Raw genomic sequence first — 20,748 nt, 5'->3', positions numbered from 1 at the left:
AAAATGTTAAAAATAATAAAATTCAAAAAATTATGAGAACTTTTAAAAATAAGAGCTCTTGCTCCTTATTACATAAAACTTATTTTTGCTATCAATTATCTTTAAATATGTAAAATGACAATATTCTCATGCTTTTAGATATGAAATTATTTTCATTTCGAGATTCATAATCTTGATTTGAAGAATAAGTTTTTATTTTTTTATGATAGAGATCTATGCCAACTTAAATATGCATATCAGTTACCATATGAGCTACCACTCATGTTAAAGTTTTCCGCCATAAATATAAAGTAAGAAAATAAAACATAAAATGTGTAATAATTTAGAATAGGTAATATAAATTGATACCGTTGCAATCAGATATAGTTTAATTGGTCTTGTTATATCTTATAGAATAAGTGAAAAGTGAAATATTATTCACCACAAAACTTACCATCAATTTAGTTTTTTTTTTGGTATATTTTCATTCGTTTCATATTTTCTTTGTTTTCAAACAAATGGGGAAAATTATTTAATTTATTTAAGTCATTTTTCATTCTTTTTATATTTTATGCCAAAAAAGAAGCTAAACATAGCATTAATTTGATTATTGAAATTAAATATTTATACAACAACAATAATTGAGCCTTAATTTCAAATTAATAGAGGTCGGCTATATAAATTTTTTGTTTCGAATGTCCGCTTTGATTAGGTTAATATCCATGTAAAGCAAAATACAAGTTAAAATAAAAAAGTTTTTTAGAGTAATTTTAAAATCATTTAATATATTAATAAATAAATAGGGGTTGGTTAGACTACAATGATTAATTAAATATTTATACAATTAAAAATATATGTATGATTACAATTAAATAAATTAACAAATGACGTAAAAATTAAGAGTCAACAATCCTAAAAAAATAAAATATCAACATTAAAATTTAATTTAAAAGTAAAAAATTAAAATATCAACATTAAAATTTAATTTAAAAGTCGGAAGTCAACACTACATAACTAATTTAATACAACTTATTATTATTATTATTATTATTATTACACAGTGTCAGTCAAGAACAATGCAGGCGTGCAAGTGCAACCCCTGTCTCTTTCATGTTTCCAAAGAGTGATAATCGCACTCCGAAAACTGCGTCCGGTAGGACCGGCACGGACAAAGTTTTGAGTAATAGTGGAGTGCAATTATCAATTGAGGGAGTGCAAGTATCGATACCCATATCAAACAAAATGGGACATTCAAAGGAAGAGCGAAAGAGTTGGATTACCCACACCCACCACAGCCATAGAGCTTTCATCTGCGCTCTTTTTGGGTTTTACCAAAGCAAAAATGAGTGCCAACGTTAAGCACTGGCAGTTTCAAGGCTTGCGTATCTCTCAATTCCATGCACAAAACATTTCCCATATTAAAAGGTGCCGTCTTGTCCCAATCTTCCCTCGAAATTGCTCGTTAAAGCCTTCAGGTTCGGTTCTTCTTTAACCATATTCTTGTTCGGTAATCTGGTTTTTACTGTCTTATGTGATTGATGCTTTACTTTTTCTTTATTAGAGTTGCGGTCTCTCGGTTCTTCAGTTCAATTAAGCGCCGATTCTCAATGTTACTGTGAGTGTCTATTTGATGAGTTCTTTAGTTTCTTATTTTATTTTCATTTCCGCGCCCCCAACAGTTCGAGTGTTTTATTGATGTTTATCGTGTATAGCTCGAAACTCAAGATTCTTAGTGAGCAAATGTTCGTCAGAGAAGTTTTCGGATCCTTTCGAGGAGCAGGATCAAGGTCCGAATTTTGCAACCGAACAAAATAAGGTAAATACACGTTTTTTTTTTTTCCTTGTTTTCTCTTCAGTTGGGTTAATCACTAAGCAAACAGTTGCAAAACCAGAATGCTTGAATTATTTTCTTGGTTGATTTCTCTTTTATCTATTTTCTAGGTTAGTAAAAATTTCTTTGCAGCAATTACCGATTTCAGTGGGATATTTGATAATATTGCTAGTGTTGCCATTTACAAGTCTTAATTGCTTATTTAGACTTGCATGTATTGATGGTTCTCTAGTTTGTGTTTGTACTCATTGATTTAGAAGTGACTTTAGCTATCCTGGTACATATGATGTTACTTGTTGCATTTCTTGTTTCAGGTGCTTAAGCAGAAGGAATTTTCTATTGTGAATATCTTGCAACAATCAAATTCACTTCTGCCTCATGTAGTTCTTGCTAGTACACTATTAGCTCTTGTTTATCCACCCTCTTTCACGTGGTTCACCACCAGGTTGTTAAAATTTCTTAAGCAAATCTACAATTTGCATGTGCTTTTCTAATGCAGTTGAAGTAAAGGAGTATCATCTTCTTGACATGATTCTAGTTGCACCCGTTGGCCAGTTGGTCAATTTCACAATTTTGCTGTTGATAAACTCTCTCATATTATGTTTAGAATATCAAGCATGGTTTACACTTTACAGGAAACGTAGAGGGAAAAAAAGTAGAAGAAATGATGTCCTAAACTGTTAGATTCTCTCTTGTGGTTGCTTTCTCATCTAATCTATGAATATTACTTATTTGGGCAATTTTTCTGGTTTACTCTCGAGGCAAAAATTGTTCATCAGGATAAGCAATATAAATTGACTGTTCCTTTGTATTATTTTCCCATGTGAAAGGGGAAACATGCTAGTTAAGTAGTTATATGTCTTTATTGCATATTTGTACTCTATACAGTTTGAATGTAGAAATTCACAAGTGATATGAATGGCTTTGAGCACAAATTGTGAGACTGAACCCAGGTCTGATTATTGGGAAAAAAGTGAACTCTAATATGCAATACAATCAAATAAGCTTTTGAGAAGTTATGTGCTTATGATTTTTCTTGTAATCTATTTTAGGTACTATGCTCCTGCATTAGGGTTTCTGATGTTTGCAGTTGGGGTCAATTCCAGTGAAAAGGATTTTGTTGAAGCATTCAAGAGACCAGCGGCTATTTTGGCTGGTTACATTGGCCAATTTGTTGTGAAGCCTATTCTTGGATATTTCTTTGGCATAATATCTGTATCAGTCTTTGGCCTTCCTACCCCCATAGGTGAGGTTCATTCTATCTGATCTCTGGATCTGGTGAGGCTGTGCTAACATTTGTGAGTCAATGAGTCAGGTGCTGGGATTATGTTGGTATCCTGTGTTAGTGGGGCCCAGCTTTCAAATTATGCTACTTTTCTTACTGATCCACCAATGGCTCCTCTAAGTATTGTCATGACATCTTTGTCTACTGCTACTGCGGTTTTTGTTACGCCATTACTGTCGCTCTTGCTTATTGGGAAGAGACTCCCCGTTGATGTAAAAGGAATGATATCCAGCATTCTGCAGATAGTAGTGGCCCCAATTGCCGCAGGATTGCTTCTAAACAGGTGATTTACACTCGAAACAAGTTGTCAGAAGTGTGAATCTCCTTAAGGCGTCTTATTATCTCGTATGTTTGCTCCTGCAGGTTCTTCCCCTGGATTTCTAATGCTATTCGACCCTTTTTACCTCCTCTTTCAGTACTTGTAACAGCCTGCTGTGTTGGAGCACCACTTGCTATCAATGTTGAGTCTGTTATGTCCTCTTTTGGGGCAACCATACTATCACTCATTGTTTTATTTCATCTGTTGGCATTTGTTCTTGGTTATGTTCTTGCTGGCCTTGTCTTCCCTAAAGAACCTGACCTGAAAGCACTTCAAAGAACAATGTCCTTTGAGACAGGTACTTCTTTCATCATAAACTGTCTCATTTTACCAAACTTCTCAAAATTCTTGCTCAAATGTTGTTCGGTTGCAGGGATGCAGAGCAGTCTTCTTGCCCTTGCACTTGCAAATAGGTTTTTCCAAGATCCACTTGTGGCTGTGCCTCCAGCAATATCTGTAAGTTTAAATTTCGAGATATCTGCGTGTTATATTCCGTTTCTCTTTCTATAAAGTAAAACTTGTGCACACTGTGACTCTTTTTCTTTCTGCAAGAAACAGGAACTTTCATCTCCTATATGAGTGCAACTCTTAGTAATTCTATGATTTTCATTGAGGTTTCATACTGATCTCATCTCAGGGTTCACAGTTTTCTTCTTACTAATGGAATCAATTCCAGCAGAACATTGAGCAGAAACTCGGCCCAACATTTTACTAAAAGGATTGAACTGAACACTAAGATCCTGATACAAGGACCCTAGTGTATATATTTTTCATACATGCATATATAAGCACATATTTGGATAGATATATATTTAACTAAATATATTCTTTTTCATGAAAAAAAATAAAATTTTAAATAATAACTAAAATGAATTTCAGGCAATGTATTTTATTTTCAATTGTGGCCATCTTTTTCACTCAATAGTTCTAAATTTAGTTCATAATTTCATATGTATGGATATTGTTGGTAGTTACCTCAGTAACATATTGGAATTGGACCTGTATGTGTTTGTTAAATGAACTTAGGATTTGAGTATATTGCTTTGGCTTTTGAGCATCATATCCGAGAAATGTTATATATGATCTCCTCCTAATTCTTTTTTTTTTTTTTCAATCTAATTGTCACATCCAGTGTGCTGATGTAATGAATTTTCCTTTTTGGCTTGTGAGTAAGTAAATCTATAGCCTTGTATAAATTGGCCATTGAATTCTCCGAATTTAAATTGGCAATGAGAGATCATGTTAAAGACATTTGTTTTTTTACTGCATGATATACTTATATAATGTAGGTTTACTATTTTATCTCTGCATATATGGCTTTAAGAATCTCCTATTGATCTTAGCATCTGTTATTTGCAGACTGTAATGATGTCTTTGATGGGCTTCTTTCTTGTAATGGTTTGGACTAAGAGGAAAGAAGTATGATGAGGGATAGCTTGTGCAAATTTCAGAAGTTTGATACATTGCTAGTGAACCTCTGATTGCTCCTCTGTTGGATTTCTCTCATCCTGTTAATTCGGTTGAGGAAAAGGAGCAGCTTCTTGAATTTGACCCGTCCATCCATTCTCCTGGGCGTGTATGCATTCCTGTAAGCCATCGATAAGCTCTTGCAGGATCATTTGAAGGCACTATGTGATGTCTTTTATCTATGTAATGTAACATGTTCCTGTTGTTTCTGTTATGTTTCATTTGTGACAAGAAAGGATATTAGCTGTAGAAATTAATTGGTTCCAGCACGATTCCATATTTTTCTTTTGTTCCTTTTTTTTTTTTAACTGTTTCCGGCACATCTGGTGGATTCCGATTGGTTTTTCAGTCGGTTCCGATTGATTCTGATTCATCCATTCTGATTCAGCCATCCTGGAAGCTAGAGTTCTAGATCATATTGGTTCTAGGCCAATTCCAAATCCGCTCTGAACCGATTTCAATCAAATTTCTGAGCCGGTTTGGTCAAATTCCGAAATGAGGCGTGGCCAGCCTACTTTCCAACCATGCCACGCGTCAGATAAACGTTGGTTCTTGCCGTCCATAGAGGAAACCTTTCCTGTCGTTGCATAGCAGAAAAGATTTCGTCCTCTTTGAACAGTTGGCAAAAAATTTATCTTCGTTCTTTTTCCGTCTTCTTTACCTCCCGCAAAATCTTGAAAAGCATGTCCATAACTAACTTTGATCACTAACCAGGAAAAAGATATCTGAAAGTTTACCCGCCCTAAAAACACGAATGGCAACCGCAACGAGAACCATAACACTGCTCTCTGGTAACCAAATTACCTCTCACAAATCCAAACATACCCTTTTCTCTTCTCTGGCTCTTCCACCTACTTGCACTGCCTTCACCTCTCAAACCCGCTGCGTGACCCGACAATCCTCAACTTATGGTTCCGTTGTGGGTTTACTAGGGGCGGGTTTAGCGTTGACTGTAATGGGACCTGCCTCAGCTGCCGAGTTACCTTTGCTAGGTCAACTCACTGAACCTGCCAACGCACTGTCTTTGCCCACCTGGGCTATACACGTTTCCAGTGTTGTTGAGTGGTGTGTTCTTTTGTACTCTTCATATCGTAATATTTCAGTTCTGGGGATTTGTTAATAATTATTATCTTAATTTTTATTTTATGGTGGTCTTATTTATATTTATCTAACCTGCAACTTTTTGTTGTTTTACTAATTTTGATTTGTTTTAAAGATTAAGATAGCATAATTGCTGTTAATTCATAGTCTAATCAAAAAAATTTACAATTTATCTCAAACTTACTTGGGTAGCTGATGCTTAAAGCTAATACCTTTTCTCTGTGTTTTCAAAATTTTAATGCTATTTGCAAATTGCCTGCTAAACAGGATTACCGCAATGGCTTTGGTGTGGCAATATGGGGAGAAATCCGGTTTTGAATCTTGGAAGGGCCTCTCTTGGGGTATGGTGAGTTATTCTACTTGCTATTGTGAATTTGATATTATTATTTAGGTATTTGAACGGTTGGAATTGTCTTTTGATTAAATTTTACTCTGTTGTGAGGATAATCCTACACAGAAGCTAAGATTTACTACTGACAACACTATTTCTGCTTATTTATTGCAAAATTGTGAATGACATAAATCTATTAACAAAATCAATATATTTATGTTAGCCCTTAATTTATGAAGGGGATCACTCTCGTCTAGTAGGAATTGCCATCAAGGATTGGGTTGATACCCTCTTTGTTCGTTGCTGCTTTAGTTTAAGTACATGTCAAGCATGTATCATTTTGGTGTATTCTATTTGCATATATTGCCCTATCGGCTTTAGATTAATTATATATAACTGGCGTAATCAAAATATAACTGATTCTCCCTCTTTCTTTCCTTTTTCTTTAACTTGTTCCTAACATATAACTAATTTAGGTGCCTCTGCTCGGTGGAGCATTTTGTGCATGCACATGGCATTTCTTTTATAATTCCGAGTCTCTGGAGGTAAGAATGGTTTTATCATTTTATTGCAAATTTACAATAATTTGTTTCCTCAATCATGCAACAATTTGATATCAGCTAAAGATTGAAGTGCAGGAAGTAACTGCTGAATGAACTAATCAAATTAGAATTTATTTTAAATGATGAGTTAGGAAATAGTGGAATGATGACTTGAATATGATACTTAGAACATGTGGGTTTGGAAATTCTGGTTACTCTTGTATAGTCTGTACCTGAATATTTTAAAATCGTTATAAAATTTCTTACTCTATAATTGTGTAGTACATTCTTAAAAAAGCATTGCATTGACATTGTTACCACTTTAATATTTTCTAATTATTTTGCAATAACTTGTATGTGATTTTATGCGATCTGCACTAGTAGAACTGCATCCAGGTTGGTTGACCAACTCTTATTTGGCTCTCATTCGATTGGCCAAAGTCCAGTCTCCACCGATTTCTATTTTTGGGCCATAGGAAATAATACTATGCCAGGTTGTTTTAGACTAATGAGACCTAACCTCCTATTTTGTTCATAATTTATCTTTGTCGATGAACCAAACCAAATTTATCTACAAATGTGCTTGAGAGCATTGCACGCTGTAGTAGAAGAGTTCATTACTGTCTCCGCACTTTTAGGGATCTTGTATCTATTTGATTTAGTTCATATTAAAGATACTTATCTTATGCTGTTCTACTTCTATATGTGCATCATGAATACAAGCTTGCTGGGATGTGTATTTTTTTTCTGACTTTCCCTGATTTGATTCTCATCAACTTGCACTAAATTTATGGAGTTGATTTTGTGGTGATTTGTAGGTATTGGTGGCTCTTCAAGCAGCACTGACAGTAATAGGTAATGCCACAATGTGTATTGCTGCATACCGTATATACAAATCAACGAAGGAACGTCCTGAGAATCTCTGAGAGTTTCCAAGTCTGTAAGCCATTTTTATGTGCCAGGAAATGCCCTTTTATATCAGTTATTTAATGGCAAGGTAATGTTGCTTTCCATAATAATGCTCAGAATAAAACTGGAATTTCTGATATCACAGGCACAAACACACATATTTATGTGCATATACATAAATTCACATGCATTTTTAAGCATGTGTGTGCACATTCACATAGATATGTAAAACATTGTACTTGCTTTCAGGAAACGCGATATCCCTTGCAGGAAACTTCACATTTCAGGACAAAAAACTTGGTTCTTGCTGTTAGCTAGAAGTTAAATTTAGATGTCGCCTTCTTCTTTCTTTCACTTTACTTTTGTTTCTTCTCTTTAAAATCTAAAGTATGGGAAGGTTTATTTTTATCTTGTAAATTATTCTGAGCTGTATCTATGATGTTTGAAATTAACCATCGTAGTAAGTGAATTTGTCAATCAAGTGGGATTGACTTGAGCCTTCCCAATTGATTAATTTACATTTTCTTTACAACTGTTTGGATAAAGTAATGGAACATTGCCGCAACTGCAGACTATATATTTTTTTCTGACAACTCCTTTTCATCTTTTTGGAGTTTTTTCTTATGTTAAATTGAATCCCATGTTTAAGCATAATTGGTCGTTGACTCGCGTGCTACTGATGCATCTAATCAGGCCATATGAACCTGAAACTTCCTTGAACTTGGCCCAAAAGGATGGCGGTGCCGGTTGTTCCAACTTAGCCATGATTGTCTTTTGACATTGTAGAAGGAAGGTTACAAGAACAAAGAAAGGAAATAGAAGAAGCTATTTGGATTTATTGCTAATAAAGGCTGAATTGCAAATCCCTCCATTGGCATTGAAAAAGATATTGCAATAATAATGACCATTGAGAGTGACATACTAACATATTAGGCCTTCTTGTTTCTTGAACCTCTGTCGTATGGAGAAAGTTTTAGCTAACATTTACTATTTCTTGTTTTCTATTTTGTTGGTTGCTTTAAGTTAATCTGATGGAGAAATTTTCAATTGCAAAAACCCTTTTTACATGAATAAGGTTGCAGACTTCTCATTCAGTATTTGTGAATTGATATACACTCATATGACAATATAATATAAGATACTCTGTTCATATATATTCAACACCATAGTTTTTGTAGGAACCAAAATTTTTAGTTGCAAAAGTAGTGCAGTTCTAATCGCAGTCAGCTCCATGGGCATGGTAGGCCATGAACACTTGAGCATTAGAATTTAGAAAGCGGAACCCATTAAAAGAGAGCTTTAAGGATTATTGAAAGAATCTTGAATGGTCCAGTTTTGATTCTAGCACTTTCTTTCTTTTTTTGGGTTGAAAATGGAAGAGCAAAGCTGTAGCAATAACTACAACTACAAACAAACTTTAGAACAAGCAACATGGCTAACATCATGCAGCAACCAGGTAAAATAAGCACTAAAACATTAAATAATTTGTAAAAATCTGTCTCCCTACTAATTATAATTAAAAATCTTAGCTTTTTAATAAAAGAAAATAATAATAATAATAACGAGGATGCAATTTAAAATACGAACAAAGAACACGAACAGTTGCCATGACTAATCTCTAAATAGTCTCAAGACCAACAATCAAGACAAGCATCACTAACTAGAAACACGAACATGAGATGTAAATGTTGACTTGTTAAAGATTAAAACAAAGGTAAAACCTTCACTTTACAGTTTAAACCCAATTAGTATTGTATTACATGTGATATCAGAAAGAAATAAATATATGCATGGTGGCTGCTGAGTAATCACTACCTAGATAATTTCAAAATTCTCACAGAAAAATGCTTTCCAAACAACACTTTAATATAAATGTGAAATTGCAGGTAGGCTGCAGCCAGTGTACTTAGCTGATGTTTAAGTATACTTAATGCTAAATATGAAGAATAGTCTCCATCTTCAGATCATTTGCAGGCTTGAAAACCAAGGCAATAAGAGAATCATTGAGGTTTTAGTTGATACATCAACTTCCAAATTAACAAAAAGAGATAGAGAGAATCATAATTGATATTTAGTTGGTATATAATACTTCATCATCATCATTTACCATTATAATTGATTATAGCAACATCTACTTGCAGACAATTCCATTACATCTTTTAATTAATTAACATGCTTCAAAAGATCAAGAAAATATATTAAAGAAAGAAACAAAAAGAGAAGACTAAAAAAGAGATTTTTTTTCTTTTATTTTTTTTGGTCTCATACACATATATATATATATATATATATATATATATATATATATATATATATATATATATATATATATATATATATATATATATGTATTATATAATATTAACTAACTACTTATGTTTGTGTAAAAGAAAAAGGGTAGTGATGGGAAAGCTATCCAAATGAGGGAATTTCTTCTGAAATTGAGATATTAAAGCCAAGTTTTCTTGGAGAAGAAAATTAGCTTTCTTCCTCAGCTTCTCATTCTCTTCAACAATACTTTGGTTTTCCAAATACAGCTTTAAGTTCTTTAGTTCCATATCCTTCCCTAGTTCCTCTTCTTGGCACCTTCTATTCATTATCCTGTTAAAAAAAAAAGAAAGAAAGAAAAGAAAAGAAAACATCTTTAGTCCAATTCATATAATAACAGAAAGTCTTCATAAATATATATATATAAACAATATACCTTGTGAGACCAAGAACTTGAAGCTTAGGTTTCTTTAATCTCTGCTTTCTCTTATTTGCAGGGTGGAAAGGAGGAGATGGGAACTTTTCTACTCTGTTCATACACATTTTTTTTTGTTTGTCGTTCTTGAAGAAATTAGAAAATGTATTGTTTATTTGGAATTCAAGAAGATCACTGAGGTTAGAGGTGGATGAAGTTCCTATAAATATAGGTGTTGTTTGCATTATTATCCATGTGGTGGGCTGGTGGGTATGTATGAGAGAGAGAGAGAGAGAGATTTCTCTTCTATTGTAATGATGGCCGTTGGACTCATGATTGCCAAGGGAAGCAACCCTATATATATATATATATATATATATATATATATATATATATATATATATGATGCACGAAGAAGAAAATAAAAAGCACATCATGCTAATTATAAGCTAGCAAATGGAGGGTTATACATAAAATTATATATAAGCTCAATTAACATTCAAATAAACCAATAAGGAAATGATAATATATGTGTTTAAGGTTATTAATGGTCATCTTTGATCCGTCGTCCTTTTCTTTTGGAACTGTTTTGATATACAAATATGCAATTAAAGGAAGTTAATCAATTATGAATGAATTATATATTTCAATCATGTGGATGATGAAGCATATACATATATCTATTAATCTTCAATAACACAATAGCCGTTTTCTTAACGAGAGGGGATCTGATAAGCAATAATGAATGACAACAAAGTATCTGAAATAGCATAATATTATTGGTAGGTTGGCCTACCTAATTTTTTACTACTCTATTATTTCAATTTTTAAGCAAGTTAAAACATCTTCTGACTATAAACGATTCATTAAGTTAATTTTCAATTCTTTCTTTCTTTTTTTTTTTTTTTTTTAAACTATAAGTCAAGATTTTAGGTACATATATATAGTCAAATATCATCAAATATTTATTTCGTCAATACAAAAGATCACAGAAGATATTCAAAATTTTACTATTAATTTTCTTAGAAATTTTTAATTTATATATATATAGTATGGTGAGTGTCAAAGCCAAAGGATAGCCATGGATGGACAGGCTAATTAGAAGTGTCTCCTTTGGGATGACCTTGTCTTGAAGGGACCCATTGCAAGCGTGAGCATTAACAAGAAGACATTAAAGTTCTCTGAGAGGTTATATATATAGATATATATCTCTGACTTTTTAGCATGGTGGACCATCATTAGAAGGAGAAGAGGAAGAAGAAGAAGAAGAAGAGAGTGGGTTATAGGCACCTTCATATGTACAAATATATTAGATTTAGACTCTGTTCCTCACTCCACTTTTATTTACCTCATTATACTTTGTTTGAACACAAATATCTAAGAGTCAAATGTTACATTGAGGGCCTGAAAACCCCATCAACTCTTCATTATTCTTTGTTTGATGACAAATGATGCTTCGACAAAAAAAAAAAAAAAAAAGAAATTTGGGGATATATATTCCTTGATGATGATGATGATGTATATATGTATGAGGGTACAGGTATAACAGCCAAACCCTATGAATATATAATTAATGTCCTTATGGAAATGATTTTAATTTGTCTTTAAAAGGCAAGGTTTTAATTCTTTTTCCCTTTTTCTTTTCTTCCAAGAATAAAGACACAGTTGAGGTAGTACATTCAAAAATAATTCCTGAATACACTACATACATCAATTAGTTGTACATGTTAGTTTTTATGATATGACATATGATAATGATATGTGTATTTATGCATGTATTAGATATTAATTAATTGTATACTTATGATGTTTGCTGTTATAATCACCAAGACCCAAGCTATATAATCAATTGATCTCACCTATAACTCTATATATAAATGGTGGAAAATCCATTATGATTGAGTGGTTTGGTATAACATGATTCTCATGCATGCTTATTTTTGCAGTTTTGTTTTCTATTTCGAGAAAAAACAGTTGGGATGCAAGTTTTTATATTAAAATAATATTATAGCTTGTTGCACCAAACAATCTTTCTAGATTTGTGATGTCTTTACTCTTATTTCATTCCATTTGGAAAAAAATAAAAAAAAATTCAAAAAGCCAACCCACAATTTCATCACTTTCCTTTATTTTGTTTCCTTTTTTATTTATTTTTTTCATATATATTTCCATATTTAGTAGAGATAGTATAAGTGAAATCTTTTTAACAATAACAATTACAAATTTCCATTTCTATTTATCCAATCTCCTGTCGATTTTTATTTTTCTTGTCTTTGTGTTTTATTTTTTATGTGTGTAGATACTAAAGAAATGAAGTGAAAGTCATACTGTTGCTTCTTTTAACATCCAAGATTTATAAAATCATAGCGAAAAATAAATATTGAAGCACTCATTTTCTCTTAGGTTGCAAGAAAGTCAACCCACAAGAAATGTTTTATACATAAATATACACTTAAAGATTATGTGTATGCCACTCAAGATTATACTATATATATACATACAAAAAATTAGATAGTATCTTTGTGACATCCCGACCCGGCAAAGCGATCCTAAGAGGGCGGGTAGAGCGAAACGTCTGGCTAGCTTTTAGGATGGCAGGCTAGCTAGGGTAGTGGAATGCGGGACACAGGAATGAATCGAATTATATATCGAAAAGGGAGAAACTAATCATTAAAGGCGCTTTTTGGTGGAATGGCTGGACAGTTGGAGGAACTCCAGGGTTAAACGTGCTCGCTTAACAGAAATCTCAGGATGGATGATCTCCTGGGAAGTTTCCCATTTCACCTGCGGGTCTTGCCATCTTGTATGAGCGATTTGGCTTGATCCAAAGCGGACAATTCCTCTGGTAATTAGAGTCGGGTGTGACAATTTTATACATACAGAGTATTTTTCCCAAAAATAAAAGCATAAATATGAAGCTATTCTAACCCTAATAATGCCATATTTGAATTGGATAAGAAGATGCATATTGAAAACCACTTATTTCATGTTTTACTACCTCTACTACATAAAACGATATATGAGGCTGCACATAGTCAAAAAAGAAATGAAATTCTCCTCATCTATCTTCTTCTACCTCTTCAAGTGCCCTAATTTATATATATATATATATATATATATTATTTTTTGGCGTATATATGAGGGTCTCACATGCATCAATTATGGCAGTATTTTAATGGCAAGTATGGGTCCATCCATCCATCCATCCATCTCCACATACAACTATGAGAAACGACACTCTCATTTAAATGTCTAATCCAATATGTGCATTGCAATTGATTGCTTCTTATATTGCTGTATACATTCATCATCAACCACATATTTATATATCATAGCCATTTTGATCTTTTTATTTTATCTCTGTTTTATTTTTCAACTTGTACATTATTATCTCTACATTTGTGGACATTACGTACATCTTTCTCCTTTTTTTTTTTTTTTTTTTTTTAAATATAAAAAAAAATTTCTTATATACATATCGATGGAAATTACTCCTTTTTATGCACATATCCATACAAAATATCAAATATGATAATTGTAGTATAGAAAATTATGAGACCATAACCTACAGAAATTAAAATGGAATGGAATGAAAATTGGTAGATGAGGTCATGATTGCTACTTATGCTAAGCTCCAATATTCGCCAAGCTCCCTGCTCAAGAGTCAAGAGCTATAGAGATTGCAGAGTAGGCAAAACGACAAATGAATCAGAAAAATGCAGCTTAATATAATTATTATCATTATTTCCTTTTTAAAAAAAAATGGAAAAATGCAAATGATTTCCATGAAAGAATATGGTGATTATGTATAAATTTAGAAAATTATACAGAAATAAAACATAACATATAAAGTCTTAACACTTTTATCACTTGAATCTATAAAACTCCATATTATCAATGGCGGAGAAGCTCCAATTTTTTTTATCTTCTGCCTTGAAAAAAAAATTGTAATTTTTTATTGGCCCCAATAAATTTTTGAAAAGTTCTGTTTTTACCCTCCAAAATTTGATTCATGACTCAGCCACCGCTTGTAATCATAACAATAATATATTAATTAACGTCAAATGTTCTGTAATCTGTATTAACAATCAATCAATCATATTAATGAGGCATTTTAAAAGCCTGCATTGCGATTTATTTTAAAGAAAAGCGAAACACGGCCCAATCCAATTGGAATTGGATTTTGATGGGCTAGACGTAACCTCAGTACAATCTTGGACCCAAATAATCCTTGAGGCCCAAATTTTTGGCCCACGGTAGGATGCTGAACCGATATAATTTTGATGTTTGTACTCCAATGATTAAGTTTCAATTAAATCGTGATGTACTCAACTGTGATGAATTTATAAAATGTTTGAATTAAAAATTTAAAATTGAAAACCCAGAAACATCGAAACGCGGCGGTTTGCATTTGTCATCCTTGTCAGAGGTAGGCCACCGCAGGTCCCACAACACAACGCTGCCGGCATAGCACCGGGGAATCAAAGAACAATACCCACACTCCTCAAATGATCGTGTAACAAACGCAACGCTCGGGTCTTTTGAGTTCCTAAACACAATTCACAAATCTATTCCTTGACGCCTGGGTGAGATTAACTTACCCAAAAATTTTTTAAAAAATATCAATACTTAACTCCTACGAAGGCTCGTTACTCCGGCCCCGGGGGACCCCTCAGTGGACCATCCATATGTGTGCCCCACAACGGTCTGGTTTATCTAGCCGTAGGCCGTAGACTCTCTGCCTCGGGATGAAGCGTGTAATTGAAGCGACAGACTGGTTTGGGTTAAAGACCAGAAAAAGCTCTAGCCTTTTTTTAATAATTATTTTTGTGCGTGAAAGCACTTTTACAATATTTTAATATTAGTTTTTATTAATAATTCGATCATAAACCGTCTTAAATTACATAAATGCACCCCTGACTGAAACACTGTTCTTCTAACTTGTAACTTGTAAAAAAAATTCTAACCGCTAGATTAATAAAGTATGACGTCACAGGAGATTAGGATGTTATCGGACAGCTAAAATTTGGAGTTTATGATAATATGGTGGAACGCAGTTTATAGCCGACACGAAACCATGGGCTTGCCTTGGAAACAAACATAAAAACAGGGGAAGAGGATGTCCTCTCTTCTTTTTTAACGTTAATCGAATCAAAAGCAGGGTTTGTTTTTTCGCTTTCAATTTCAACATCTACTCTCTTCTTCTCCTCCGCCTCTCTAACGTTCATCGTCTTACTCCCTCCCATTTCCTACTTTTACCCACAAAATTGTTGCTTTCTCTGATTCTTTCTGTTGATCGATTTTAGGAGCAATCCAAAGGAAGACAACAGACATAGATAGTATAGTACGCTGAGAGTTTCGAGTATTATCAGGTAACTCGTTGAAACTCCTCGATTTCGATGTCTTGATTTTCCTTTCTTTTTTTTTTTTTTTTTTTTTTTTTTTTTTGCATTTCTATGAACAGACGAACAGATTGTGTATATGAATTTTTTTTTTGATAATATTGAATACTATTGTTTTTGTTGTATGATTTTTAATGACCGTTGGATCTTTGGTCATGAGATTTGGACGGTCGAGGTTGGTTGGTGATGCCCAAGTAGTTGACGATATGTCTAATTTTTAGACAAACTTTATTAATTATTAGAAGATAAATCATATGAGCTGGAACCAACGTTTAATTTTTGGATTCTTCAAGGAGGTCCTGCGCTGGACCTGGAATTTGTTTCTTTGCCTTTATTATTAATCTTTATATAAGGTCAATACTGTCCATCTAAAAAAGCGTGCCAAGTAAGTATACGTGGGGACGTTTAAGTAATTTCTCGTGTACTTGTTTTCTTTCCTTTTTAAACTTCAATTCCAAAATTTCCACGGCTCACAACTCATAAAAGGCTATGTGTCTTGTTTTATTGACAATACTGTCCTTGAAAATGTCTTTTATGCCATTGATGCCTCTAATCTTTTTTTCCTGACTCCTACATTTCTTGGGCAATGAGTCAGAGGGTAGATTAGTCAATTTGCAGGATGATTAATGTGAATATTTTGACCAAACCAATAATGTTTAATTCTAATACATGTATAAATATATTATCCAACTTGTTTGTTTTCATCTAAATTACAAACGCATGATACGATTCTCATCGTCGACTCATCGGATTTATTTCGCAACAAAAATTAGAAAGTTTCAAAAACCCTAACCCTCGATTTCGTGTGCAGAAGATGGGTTCAGAGAAAAACGACAGCACAAGCGTTCCTCCATCTGAGCCAATTCCCTGCGCTAACGGGTGCGGCTTCTTTGGCACGGCGGCAAACATGAACCTCTGCTCCAAGTGCTACCGTGACCTCCGCGCCAACGAAGAACAGGCTGCCTCTGCCAAGGCGGCGATGGAGAAGACGCTCAGTATCAAATCCAAGCAAGAGGATTTTATTGCTGATATCCATCAAGTGGTTACTCAAACTCCTCCTCCTCCTCCTCCTTCTGTGCCGGTGGTTGGATATGAATCATCATCATCTTCATCATCGGAGCCTCAGGTGGCTGGTGCCGATCAAGCTCCGCCTAAGGCGGCGACTAGGTGCTTTAGCTGCAATAAAAAAGTTGGCTTGACTGGATTTCAATGCAAGTGCGGGAGTACCTTTTGTGGAATTCATCGGTACCCAGAGAATCATGAGTGCTCATTTGATTTCAAGGGAGCTGGTCGCAGTGCGATCGCAAAGGCGAATCCAGTTGTGAAGGCAGATAAAGTTGAGAGGATCTGATCCTCAATGGATTGGTAATTTGGCATTCTTAACGGGGTCTTCTTAATTTTCTTTTTTAGGTTTCTTTTAATTTATTTTCTTTATATTATAGATTATTAGTGTTAGCGGGTCAAAGGGTTGGTTTTTAATGCTGGTTTGGTGGTTTGGTTAGTGCTATGTGGAATTAGTAAGGGGGAGCATAGGCTGGATGATAATTATGGTTGCTTGGAGGAGATGATTCCATAACAAAAATGGATATCAGTGGATTGTTTGCTTTTCAAATGCTTCTCGCTTGCCTCTTTCTGTGCTGATAAGAATCTTTACCACATGTCTATGTATCTTCTTATCTATATCTATTTATGTGCTTGCTCTGTTTGTATATGACTATAATGTCAGTTCCTCCCCTTTTTTCTTCTATTATTATATTTTGCCAACATTGGCATCTTCCTCTGCATATCTTCTTATTTTGCTCCATGTGAATATTTTTAGTATATAAAATAGTTGATAAAATTCAAACGATAGCTAAGTTGTTGCTTATTTATTGCTTCTTTGGTTGGCTTTCGCAGTCGGTCACTATTCAAGTGTTATGCTATCCCATCTCTCAATCATGCTTGTATGTTTCCATTTGTGTTATGGTAATACTACTCTTGATGCAGTTGTGTACTGGTTTATGCTTTCTGTCTAGTTATACTAGGTTCATCATAAAGCTAAATATAGATATGCTTGCATCTTCACTCCACATTTCTTTTTTTTTTTTTTTTTTTTTTTTAATCCCTGGATTCAGTAGTGCATTCTTGCTTCACTACCTCCTTTATTATAGTGCTGTGGCTTAATGTTTGTGTTTAATGTGAAGATTTCCATCATGTAGTGTGTTTGGCATTGTTGATTGAGAAATAGGTAATAAAAATTTATTTTTTATGTTCCTTTCACATATTCTAATCATGAAAATTTCATAACAAAACAACACCCAGTAACTTCTATTTCCAAATTGTACCTCTTAGTGTGAGTTTCAAGGATTAGTAGAAACTGGATTTAAAGTTGTGAATGGTTACATTGGAACAGTAGTTGGATTAGGAAGCTCTCTGATCCCAGCTTCTTTTGCATTATAGTAGGGGGTTTGGAGGATAATGCTGTCCTCTGGTTTGTGGGACAAACTTGAACTTTGTTGAACTCATCGCAGAGGGCTTTAGATTGTTAACTATAGCATTCTTGTTTTACTTGTGTTACATTCATGATCAACAGTAATCGCGTCTTTGAGAGATGTTCGGAAAAAAAAATATATATGAAATTTTTCTTGAACAATTAGAACCCGATTGGAAGGTGAAAATGGGAAGTTAGTTTGTAAAATTTTACTAGATTAAAATTGGAAAGGAGGATAAAATTTATATACTGTATTTGGTGTGGATTAAATGATGGGATGAGTGTTATAAGTTTCAATATGCATTTTGCAAGTCTTATTCTGCTTGGCTCTTGTTTCTTTTTTCCCACACAACTACAGGCAACCGCTGAGGTCTTTCCGTGGTCAGCCAATGCAAGTTCTTTTTCCCTGGTCGGCCGTACTTGAAGCCCAATAGGCTCTGCATTTCTTTGCCATTAGCAATGTTTTTCTTTTAGAACTGAGGAAGAAGGGAGATAGATGGGGCAAAGTTATTGTGAGCCAAATCAATTGTTCATTTGCTCCTTTGAACTCTCCTTTTCATCCCTTCCTTTTCCTAATCTTGTTCATGTGATATAATAGGGAAATGCATCTTGATCTGCACAGTTAGATTCTTGGCTCCTAATATTTTTGGCATTTTGAGGACTTAATTAGTGTAGAATTATGGGGTTTTGATGTGGGGATTAAAGAAGAAACACTGACATTTGATTTCTCAAAAATTTTAGAGCTAAAAGCCACAAAATTGGATCCTGAGCCCAAGCCAAGAAGATTCCCTATCCAATCTCTTCCAATTGGCAAATAAAAGAAAGCAAGTAAGTAGGCACCTATAATTGAATGAACACACTACAGTGGAAGTGTGCAGCTTTTATTTATGATTATTTGACACTTGTGGTCTAAATTCAATGCAACTTCCTTTCACCATGTGCAAAACATCAATTTATGCAGGTCAAGAAATGTCTAGCCAAGCCAAGCCAACCCTCCTTCCAATTCCCCCTTTGAGAGGTTAGAGTGATGGTCCAAGGGGAGGCAAAGATGTTAAATATAAGCATCATCATCATAAATTATTCTTTTTCTTGATCTTGTTGCCTGAACCAACATGAAGTTTCTTGTATAACAACATATCATGTGGCAGTGGAACTATTACTATCTGCTAATTCTTCTTCACTTCCATTGTTCATTTCTTTAGTTTATGAATGACTTCGCTAGTACTTGAACATAGGCGTTGATCTGGTTTTACATAGGACAGTATCTATATGTTCCCTACATGACCTTATAAAAAGTACTCTTTTTTAAGGCACTTTAAGGACCACAAACTCTGGAAAGTAAAATTGACAAGTCTTAATCAAAAACCAAAGTTAAATTGGAAGGGGAAAAAAAAAAGAGAATTAAAGGTTACCCATAAGGCCTGCCATGCTGGAGCAGACTACTTATACCCTGTTCTTTTTTTGATGCAGTTATGGAAATCTCTATCAAGCCAAGCATTTCATACCTTTCCATTTTTCCTTTCTTCAACTTTATAAGTTCATTGTAAAAGATAAGCATTAATGGAGTGTAGGGAAAATAATCAATGGAGCTCTCATCATGGAAGAAAAAACATCCCCCACTGCTCAATTACTAACCTTTGGACCATATATAGCTATTAGTTATCTTCTTGGACCATTTGGTTGTGTGTCTGTCCTCTAAACTAACTTAGAATCATGATCACTTGCATGACAATTTGTGCACTATTGGTCATCCTATTTTCACAATGATTCTTGTTTTCTAAGAAATAAAAATAAAATCTTTTCAGTTTTCACTTTTTTTGACGTGCTTAATATTAAAATGAGCAATATAATAAGAAGCCGCTCTTCTTTTTTATCATAAACTTTATTCTATGTAAAAGTTTTCAAATTTGCGATTGATGCGAACAATTATAAGAGCAGTATTATTGTTGTACAGTAAATAAAGAGAAACTTCTTTTGTGGAAAAAGTATGGATAATAATTAAGGATAAGTTGTTTTTTTTTTTTTTTTTTTTCCTTCTTTTTTAAGTCCCTAAACCACAGAAGAAGAAAATAGATTGATTGAAAAGAATGATTAGTTGAATTTTTCACAGGTTGAGGTTGAGAGGGTCCTGGTGCAAAAATAGACATATGAACTGCTGGAATGGTAGAACAGGTTGAAATGTTAAATCATACACATTCTTTACATTAACTTTAATTGGGTTAGGTGATATTTGATCTGATCGAACCTTCTCACCACTTAGATCTGCATACTGCCATTCTATCTTCTCAAGGTTGATTTAGCAATCCCATCCTTGTCAACCACATAATAAACGCATGCTAATTGACTGGAAGAAGCAAGCATCAAATTTTTTTTTTTAACCATCCATATATGAAGCATGCTGATCTGATCATCCTAATAATCCAAATTTG

At 33.8% G+C, this 20,748-nt stretch overlaps 4 protein-coding genes across 7 annotated transcripts; 3 read left to right on the top strand and 1 right to left on the bottom strand.

The window, feature by feature from the left end:
- Positions 1-1,213: 1,213 nt before the first annotated feature.
- On the top strand, positions 1,214-5,160 carry LOC105645931 (Sodium Bile acid symporter family). Its single transcript, XM_012231675.4, has 9 exons — positions 1,214-1,454; positions 1,541-1,594; positions 1,692-1,795; positions 2,125-2,255; positions 2,863-3,056; positions 3,126-3,378; positions 3,459-3,712; positions 3,788-3,870; positions 4,774-5,160. The coding sequence occupies exons 1-9, from the start codon at positions 1,322-1,324 to the stop codon at positions 4,837-4,839; spliced, it is 1,272 nt and encodes a 423-aa protein (XP_012087065.1). The 5' UTR covers positions 1,214-1,321; the 3' UTR covers positions 4,840-5,160.
- Positions 5,161-5,470: 310 nt separating this feature from the next.
- LOC105645933 (YCF49-like protein) lies at positions 5,471-8,838 on the top strand. 2 transcript variants are annotated; one of them, XM_020683943.3, is made up of 5 exons: positions 5,471-5,946; positions 6,250-6,328; positions 6,790-6,858; positions 7,674-7,852; positions 8,458-8,838. In XM_020683943.3, the coding sequence occupies exons 1-4, from the start codon at positions 5,636-5,638 to the stop codon at positions 7,779-7,781; spliced, it is 567 nt and encodes a 188-aa protein (XP_020539602.1). In that variant the 5' UTR covers positions 5,471-5,635; the 3' UTR covers positions 7,782-7,852; positions 8,458-8,838. The 2 variants fall into 2 exon arrangements, with proteins under 2 accessions (XP_020539602.1, XP_020539601.1); XM_020683942.3 differs by lacking the exon at positions 8,458-8,838 and adding an exon at positions 8,014-8,329 and having other exon boundaries at positions 5,473-5,946.
- A 1,260-nt stretch (positions 8,839-10,098) lies between these two features.
- On the bottom strand, positions 10,099-10,795 carry LOC149497200 (uncharacterized). The gene is made up of 2 exons (XM_089720343.1): positions 10,469-10,795; positions 10,099-10,365 (listed from the first exon to the last, which is right to left on the bottom strand). Exons 1-2 carry the CDS (start codon positions 10,690-10,692, stop codon positions 10,134-10,136), a joined length of 456 nt encoding a protein of 151 aa, XP_089576469.1. The 5' UTR covers positions 10,693-10,795; the 3' UTR covers positions 10,099-10,133.
- Positions 10,796-15,469: 4,674 nt separating this feature from the next.
- LOC105645934 (A20/AN1-like zinc finger family protein) lies at positions 15,470-17,633 on the top strand. 3 transcript variants are annotated; one of them, XM_089720433.1, is made up of 3 exons: positions 15,470-15,609; positions 15,754-15,819; positions 16,664-17,633. In XM_089720433.1, exon 3 carries the CDS (start codon positions 16,664-16,666, stop codon positions 17,198-17,200), a length of 537 nt encoding a protein of 178 aa, XP_089576559.1. In that variant the 5' UTR covers positions 15,470-15,609; positions 15,754-15,819; the 3' UTR covers positions 17,201-17,633. The 3 variants fall into 3 exon arrangements, with proteins under 3 accessions (XP_089576559.1, XP_089576558.1, XP_089576557.1); XM_089720432.1 differs by having other exon boundaries at positions 15,471-15,609; positions 16,661-17,633; XM_089720431.1 differs by having other exon boundaries at positions 15,518-15,819; positions 16,661-17,633.
- The last annotated feature ends 3,115 nt before the right edge of the window (positions 17,634-20,748 follow it).

This window comes from Jatropha curcas, chromosome 4 (genome assembly GCF_041381405.1).
Source record: "Jatropha curcas cultivar XTBG-Jc1 chromosome 4, XTBG_Jcur_1.0, whole genome shotgun sequence".
Classification (NCBI taxonomy): Eukaryota; Viridiplantae; Streptophyta; class Magnoliopsida; order Malpighiales; family Euphorbiaceae; genus Jatropha; species Jatropha curcas.
This window is presented reverse-complemented; position numbering and strand designations above follow the sequence as displayed.